This window comes from Salvelinus sp. IW2-2015, linkage group LG18, assembly GCF_002910315.2.
Source record: "Salvelinus sp. IW2-2015 linkage group LG18, ASM291031v2, whole genome shotgun sequence".
NCBI classification, from domain to species: Eukaryota; Metazoa; Chordata; class Actinopteri; order Salmoniformes; family Salmonidae; genus Salvelinus; species Salvelinus sp. IW2-2015.
The window spans coordinates 5,053,938-5,062,763 of NC_036858.1; the positions used below are offsets into that span (position 1 = coordinate 5,053,938).

General features: G+C 45.7%; 1 protein-coding gene across 1 annotated transcript in view; it reads left to right on the plus strand.

The window, feature by feature from the left end:
• Positions 1–7,256, plus strand: part of LOC111977563 (APOBEC1 complementation factor) — a 12,379-nt gene extending 5,123 nt beyond the window's left edge. Inside the window, exons 7-11 of the mRNA XM_024007040.2 lie at positions 2,178–2,457; positions 3,079–3,290; positions 3,596–3,732; positions 4,098–4,234; positions 4,502–7,256. Coding sequence (XP_023862808.1) covers positions 2,178–2,457; positions 3,079–3,290; positions 3,596–3,732; positions 4,098–4,234; positions 4,502–4,653 — 918 coding nt within the window. The 3' untranslated portion in view covers positions 4,654–7,256. The remainder of the gene's footprint in view (positions 1–2,177; positions 2,458–3,078; positions 3,291–3,595; positions 3,733–4,097; positions 4,235–4,501) is intronic.
• Positions 7,257–8,826: the final 1,570 nt, after the last annotated feature.

The window sequence follows — 8,826 nt, forward strand, 5'->3', positions numbered from 1 at the left end:
AGGCCGGGTGGAGATTTTAGAGAGAGGCCGGTGAGAGAGAGAGGACGGTGAGCCGGAGAGGCGGGCAGTGGAGAGAGAGAGAGAGAGAGAGGCGGTGAGAGAGAGAGAGAGGCCCGGTGAGAAGAGAGAGAGGCCGGTGGAGAGAGAGAGAGGCCGGTGAGAGAGAGAGAGGCCGTGAGAGAGAGAGAGAGTGAGCCGGTGAGAGAGAGAGAGGTCGGTGAGAGAGAGAGTGACCAGTGAGGGAGAGAGGCCGGTGAGGGAGAGAGTCCGGTGGAGGGGAGAGAGGCGGTGAGGGAGAGAGGCCGGTGAGGGAGAAGAGGCCGGTGAGGGGAGAGAGCGGGTGAGGAGAGAGAGGCCGGTGAGGGAGAAGAGGCCGGTGAGGGAGAGAGGCCGGTGAGAGAGAGAGAGAGGCCGGTGAGAGAGAGAGAGAGAGGCCGGTGAGAGAGAGAGAAGAGAGGCCGGTGAAGAGAGAGAGAGAGAGCGGCGGTGAGAGAGAGAGAGAGAGAGACCGGTGAGTGTTAGGAGAGAGAGGAGAGAGAGAGAGAGGGCCGGAGTGAGAGCCAGTCGAGAGAGAGGCCGGTGAGAGAGAGAGCGGGCCGTGAGAAGAGAAGAGGCCGGTTGAGAGAGAGAGAGGGGGCGAGAGGAGAGGCGGTGAGAGAGAGAGAGAGGCCGGTGAGAGAGAGAGAGCCGGTTGAGAGAGAGAGGACCGGTGAGGAGAGAAGGCGTGAGGGAGAGGCGTGAGGGAGAGAGGCCGGTGAGGAGGAGAGCGGTGAAGAGAGAGAAGAGTGAGAGAGAGAGGCCGGTGCGAGAGAGAGAGAGAGTGAGGCGAGGAGAGAGAGAGAGGAGAGAGGAAGAGAGAGAGAGAGAGAGAGAGAGCAGAGAGAGAGAGAGAGAGAAGAGAGAGAGAGAGAGAGAGAGAGGAGAGAGAGAGAGAGAGAGAGAGAGAAGAGAGACGAGAGAGGAGAGAGAGAGAGAGAGAGAGAGAGAGAGAGAGAGAGAGAGAGAGAGAGAGAGGAGAGAGAGAGGAGACTATACCTTTCCATTCAGTGCGTCCATGGTGCTTATCGCGTCCTCCTCTGGGTGAAATGGACAAAGGCATAGTCTCTGATCTTCTTCACTCTCTCTACAGCACCTGTAGATCATCAGCATACATCTGCTTACTACCCATTATAACACAGTCACATACGGAAACTCGTTGTTGAACCCAAACGTGACCCACTATCCGACTGAGCTGTAATTGAACCTGCCTGGTTTGATACTGTTGAACTCCTTCTCGATGGTCTCTCTGTAGTGGCCAGCATTAAGTTCCTCACGTAGAGAATCTTCACCGTTGCCATGGTGTCCTCGTCCACTTCCACTTCAGGCTCCGCCCAGTCCACGGCGATGGCGTGCCCCCACAGCAGGATCCTCCCTGGGGAAGGAGATCAGAAAGTTCAACACTTCAGCCAATTAGCCCACCCAAACTAATAAGGTACACTTAGAAAGGGAGGAAGGGAAGCGCTACTAAGGTACACTATAGTATATTTTGGTAGATAAGAAGGTGCTCTTTGGTAAAAGGTGTAAATTGGTCATCAAAAAGAGAAGGAGGACCAAGGCACTCTTCATATAATTAATTAAAATGCCTTATTAGTATGGCATGTTTCAAATAGAAACAAAGTTGTTTAAACAAACCGACGCGTTTCGGCTGCATGGCCTTCGTCAGGATAAGGTACAACGTTTTCTTCAAAGCCTCAAAGTCATCATGGTCCAGTATGATTTACTGTGTCCTTCCATAGGGTATGTTACAACGTGTTGTTGTTCTTGACTGACTGTTGTCTCAGTACTAAGACTGTTAATAGTTATAATACGGTTAGTACCTGGCGTATTCTCCTGGCATGGCTGCACAGCGCGGTGACTGTGTACCTCCTCTCTCTCTCTCTCTCTCTCTCACTGGCCTCTCTCTCTCACCGGCCTATCCCAGGACATGTAATGTCATGGTGACACATGCTTTTATTTAAGTGACTCACAGTTAGCACATATTGAGCACATTCAGTTCATGTGGGAATCAAAGTCTCATCCCTACCAGGCTCCAGCCGAACGATAAACCATCAGAACCAAGCAATGTCATACAACAATGCATTATCCAGCCACAACCTGCCTCTACACGGAATAGATCCAAATGTCAACTTCTCCCCTAGCTGGTGGATGGCTCTCCCGTGGAGGTGACCCTGGCTAAGCCGGTGGATAAGGACAACTACGTGCGCTACACCCGGGGTACAGGTGGCCGCGGTGGGGCCCTGCCCCAGGGGGAGTACGCCTACACACTGGGCCAGGTGTATGACCCCTCAGCAGCATACCTGGGTGCCCCCGTGTTCTACGCCCCCCAGATATATGCTGCTATTCCTAATCAGTTCCGCTTCCCCATTGCCAAGGGGCTTGTGGGGGGCCGTGGCCTGGTGCGCACGCCCTCGGTCAGAGGTGGGTACCCTCTCTCTGATTCCTCTCCACAGCTAATCAGTGAGACAGACACATATATATATATGGCATTTATCTACCAATCTGTGTCTTTGAGTAGCTGATAAGGTCAATGGTATCTGCTATAATCACTTGAGATATCCAAATCCAATGCAAACCAGCCTTTAATGAGTAGTTTCAGGATTCAACTGAAATTGTTTTGTTTGTTTGAATCAGAGAAAGCTATAAAGTACTTAATTCAGTCTGGAGCCAAATCCACATTTTGCAATGATATACTCTGTATGTTCTTTCATTAATGTTTGATCTCCTAATAGAGATAGCGTACCTATGTTCATGCATTGAGCGCTATGAATAATGCTGTACTGCTTTATTTACAGCAGTAAGAGATTTAGGATGCCTGACTGTCATTCAGAATTTGCTCTRCATGGCTGCATATTACAATCTAGTATGACAAGTACGATCATTCAATCAAGTTGGATATGGGGGGAAATTTAACATGTCAAAAATGGAATCGCTGTACTGTGCTTGCCTGGATGACCTACGATCAGTCTTTACAAGGTATTGATTGCCTCCCAGGTGATTTCTGGTGATTTGATTCGATATAATGCCTTCTTGCATTCCTAGAAATTTACATGAATGTACCTGTAGGGGCAGCGGGGGTGCGCGGAATGGGTGGTCGCGGATACCTTGCCTACGCAGGTGTAGGCCGAGGCTGTGCCACCTACCAGCTAAAGACAGACAAGCACCCCGAGGACAAGCTCTTTGACATGCTGCCAGGCATGGAGCTCACGCCCATGAACCCCGTGAAGCCTCCCGGTATCAAACACACACCACAGGTACACACACACACACACACACACACACACAGACACACACACACACACACACATCCAGACCTAATGAGAACTGACGGGACAACAAACACATACTCACTTAATTACTTATTAGCCGTAAATAAGGTATTCAGCATTCTGCTCACACGCACTTAATTACTTATTAGCCGTAAATAAGGTATTCAGCATTCTGCTCACACGCACTTAATTACTTATTAGCCGTAAATAAGGTATTCAGCATTCTGCTGACACAATAATTGAAATGTTTCAGAAAAACACATCTATTGATGTTTCATGTCTTCTTCCAGATCCTGGAGGATGTGTGTCAGAAGAACAACTGGGGGCAGCCAGTTTATCAGCTTCACTCTGCTATCGGACCTGACCAAAGCCAACTGTTCCTCTACAAAGTCACCATTCCGGCTCTGTCCACCCAATATCCTAATGTGTAAGAAACACAGCCACCTAATAGCCACATCTAATATGTTTCACTTCCTATATCAAAGGATAATATAACCCTGTAACCTTCTCCTCTAGCATTGCAATCATTWAGSAGACACTTTAATCCACAGTGACTTACAGAAGCAATTAGGTTGAAGTGCCTTGCTCAAGGGCACCCCGGCAGATTTTCACCTACTTGGCTTGGGGATTCAAACCAGCAACTTTCGGTTACTGGCCCAACGCTCTTAACCGCTAGTCAACCTGCCGGCTTCCTCTATCCAAGGATCCCTTGGATAATATAACCCTCTAACCTTCTCTCTCTCTCTCTCTCTCTCTCTCTCCCTTCCTTCCTTCCTCCCTCCCTCCCTCCAGGCATCCGTTCACCCCAGCCAAGCTGTGTACATCTGTGGATGAAGCCAAGGTTCATGCTGCGGAGCACGCCCTGCATACCCTGGGTCTGCAGACAGAGGGCGCTGAGGCCTCCGCTGCAGCCGTTGCCGCATTCCCAGGTATGTTGTGAATGTCCGTAAGACTAACCATCATACCACCCTCTCTCTAGAGTAGGTTGCTTAGAACCACATGACGGTATACACTACAAATACAAACCAAAGGCTGTTCATGAATTACATGTGCTGGCAAGTGAAAGTTTGAGATTAAAAAAACGTGTTCAAACTGAACATCATACAGACTCCACAATAACGACAAGATATGAGCTTGAACAACTGAAATGCAATTTGAATAGCTATCTAACCCATGTCCTGTCTCCTGATCTGCAGGTTACACAATAGCYAACACCTCAGCCTCAGTAGCTGCCTCCCAGCTCAAACAGGCCGTCTCCCTGCACCAGGARATGGCAGCATACACTACCTACGAAGGCTATCCCGCCTTCACCGTGGCAACCCGTGGAGACGGTTATGGAGTGTTCTAGGGCCATCCTGGAACGTCATCTCATTCACCAGCATTCATTCGTAGTTCAGACTATATAAAACTACACTGAACAAAAATATTAACGCAACATGCAAAAGATCCCAGAAATGTTTCATACGCACAACAAGCATATATTTCAAAAAAAAAAATGTTCACATCCCTGTTAGTGAGCATTTCTCCTTTGCCAAAATAATCCATCCACCTGACAGGTGTGGCATATCAAGAAGCTGATTAAACAGAATGATCATTACACAGATGCATCTTGTGCTGGGGACAATAAAAGGTCACTTTAAAATGTGCAGTTTTGTCATGCGAAACAGATGTCTCAAGTTTTGAGGGAGCGTGCAATTGGCATGCTGACTGCAGGAATGTCCACCAAAGCTGTTGCCAGAGAACTGAATGTTCACTTCTCTAAGCCACCTCCAACGTCATTTTAGAGTATGACTGGCCTCACAACCGAAGACCATGTGTAACGACGCCAGCCCAGGACCTCCACATCTGGCTTCTTAACCTACGGGATCTTCTGAGACCAGCCAACCGGACAGCTAATGAAACTGTGGGTTTGCACAACCAAAGAATTTCTGCACAAATTCTCAGAAACCGTCTCAGGGATGCTCATCTYGGTGCTCGTCGTCCTCACCAGGGTCTTGACCTGACTGCAGTTGGGCGTTGTAACCGACTTCAGTGGGCAAATGCTCACCTTCGATGGCCACTGGCACGCTGTGTGCTCTTCAGGGATGAATCCCGGTTTCAACTGTACCGGGCAGATGGCAGACAGCGTGTATGGAGTGGTGTGGGCGAGCGGTTTGCTGATGTCAACGTTGTGAACAGAGTGCCCCATGGTGGTGGTGGGGTTATGGTATGGGCAGGGATAAGCTACAGACAACGAACACAATTGCCTTTTATCGATATCGATTTGAATGCACAGAGATACCGTGACGAGATCCTGAGACCCATTGACGTGCCATTCATCCACCGCCATCGCCTCATGTTTCAGCATGATAATGCACAGCCCCATGTCACAAGGATCTGTACACAAATCCTAAGGCTGAAAATGTCCCAGTTCTTCCATAGCCTGCATACTCACCTGACATGTCACCCAATGAGCATGTTTGGGATGCTCTGGATCGACATGTACGACAGCYTGTTCGAGTTCCCGCCAATATCCAGCAACTTCGCACAGCCATTGAAGAGGAGTGGGACAACATTCCACAGGCCACAATCAACAGCCTGATCAACTCTATGTGAAGGAGATGTGTCGTACTGCATGAGGCAAATGGCAGTCACACCAGATACTGACTGGTTTTCTGATCCACGTCCCTACTTTTTTAAAAGGTATCTGTGACAAACCGATGCATATCTGTATTCCCAGTCATGTGAAATCCATAGATTAGGGCATAATTAACCGACTGATTTCCTTATATGAACTGTAACTCAGTAAAATCTTTGAAATTATTGCATGTTGCGTTTATATTTTTGTTCAGTGTACGTAGTATCCATTATGTGTTTTCATTTGATTGTGTGGATCTATTTAGTTGTAGAGGAGGGCCCTAATTGGATGTTGTAGAGTCAGAAAATTGTCAGAGATAGTTTTGATTGGTTCTTATGTATTTTATCATTATTTTGACAGCCAATACTTTTTTTATACTCATTGTCTATTTTATGACACAGCTGCTAGTTCATAGTGACGGACTAGTGGTCTCCTTTGACCCAATAGTGTAGAAGTTGAAGTTTCCCCATTTAAGTTGATTAAATTTGCCCTAAAAGTCTTATTTAGATTTCCTCATAAATCATCTATAGAAATATAGTTTTTAAATGTCAGGGATTTCTAGTTTCAAGGATGACTTTTACTTTCTACCTAAATGTGCTGCAAGTACCTTTTGATGTTGTTGCACGGTTGTACATTGTTAGACTAAAAACACTGGCGGGGTTCAGTCACTTTTGATAGTGAGGGGTTTCTTTTGTGCTATTTGTGTCTCAGTATTTACAAATGCAAACACAGAATTTGTTTCCCTCTCTTTTCTGATGTTATAGTGTGCGGAAAATGAAATCCATCCACAAGCTGCTGTGAAACTGAACTGCCTATTTTAAGATGTTAAGGGTTTGTCGTCTATGGAAAAGTGTTTGAGTCATGGTATATTTATTGTCAAAAAGTWTTGTTTTACATTGGAGTAATATGTCAATCATCTTGACAAAGATCCGTGTCATTCTATTTCGCTTATTTCTCTTATTGCCTTACACCAAACCTAGGCCTGCGAACATGGACATAGGAAGTGTTAACACACTTCTCAGCGTACAAAACGACACTCTGATAAACATAAATGCCTAAGCAGTGACAGTATTAAAGTGTGTATAGCACTTCAAACTTATTTTTTATACCAGAAATCCGACAATATTTGTATAGTTATATTGTTTTTGGTTATTTCAAATTCTTTGTGCCTCAATAATTGATCMAAAAAAATCAAAAAGGAGAGAAATAAATACCAATCTGAAATGTAAGGAGAAATGGGAACACTTTTGTGAAACAACGTGCAGTACAGCTTGGTAATTCTAACGTTTCATGATCTGTAATTGCCTGTGATAAATGAACCAATTGCATTTTGAGACGAGCTTTCTTCCCTTTATTCCTTCTACATAAAACTAAGAAGTGTGCCACAATATTTAAAGAATTTCATTCTATTCAAAATAAGCACTGTACATAATTACACACACAAAAAAAACGTGAATAAACTGATCATAAACAAATGATCTTAATTTCCATGGGAGATGAGCTATGGAAGAGCACTGAAGCTGCCCTACATTCAAAACATATTTCCGCCGTCATCCTGTTGATCACAGCCTCCATTCAGCGCAATGGCTTGTTGCCCGTCAACCCAAAGGCCGGTTGCGTATCGAAGCACTGGTCTTATGTAGTGCTTCAATGCTGTACATACATTGAACTGCATTGAAATAGAGAACATTAATACATCATCAAATGTGGGTCACTAGAAGTGTACACTATAATGTGCCCTATTTGGTCTTACTCAATGACCAGCGGATAGTAATAATACGTTCTTTTGGAGACTCTGAAGAGCTCTGACACACCCCCATTCACTGGAATCACAGGATCTGTGATCCCCTTCCTCTGTTTGTAGTGTGCAAAGTGTCTGATCCGGTAGGAGAACGTCTGGGCTGACAGGAGGATGTGCCACTCAATGCTAACATTACTCTCTGCTCCATTCTTTACCTAGTTAAACCTATTGTGAGAGGAGAGGAGACGAGAAAACAGAGAGAAGAGAAAAGACAAGACAAGAAAAAGAGACAAGAACACTAAAGACATGAGGGCTCAGTGTCACCTTCCATTCACACACCCCCCCCCCCCCCCACCTCTACCTCTGATGTTGTCATGCTGATGTTGACTGAGCTGATCAAAGAGACTGTGACCTCGTTACTGTCGCACAGAGAGACATCAGGCTGTTGGCACAGGAGAGTTCTGATCTTTAGAACATACTCACCACGGAGGTGAACCGTAGACCAATACTGACCTCATTGTACAGGGCTAAATCTAACCCAAATTGGGCAAAACAAGCTCTAAAAACCACCCCTTAGCAACCATCTGGCCCAATCTGCCACTGCTTCTCTCAAAAATATGTCGTATGCTTTCAATTAATTGAGACACCCCCCCCCACCCTACTCAGACCTCTCCCAGACAGTCAGAGCAAAATTCTTGCTTGAGAAATTGCTCTTTGCTAAGAAGCATTTTTTGTTTCTTTTTGACCATTTTAATTGAAAACAATCACAGTAAAGTCTGTAATTAATTGTTACCCAGAAATGATTTGATATTGAGATAGAAACAGCTGCATTGGACCTTTAAGCTGTGGGGTGATAATCAGCTATAAAACACTGACAATTTTATCAATAAGATGTCATTGAGAAATAAGGCCTGATGCTAAATAAGCCAAATAATCAAACCAACCAGATAGTTCCAGGCGCTGCTAGTTGTTTATTTATTAATTTACAGCGGCCATTAAAAGGATATCACGTCCTACTAAAATGGATTGTGTCTGATATACAGCGCATATGAAATGAGGACGTTGAATAAACAGGAAGTACTCTACCTTGTCTCCCAAGATGCATCTGTGCGAACGTCATCCCAGTTTACTGTGCAGTATGTGGTCCTCACCTCTGCAATGGC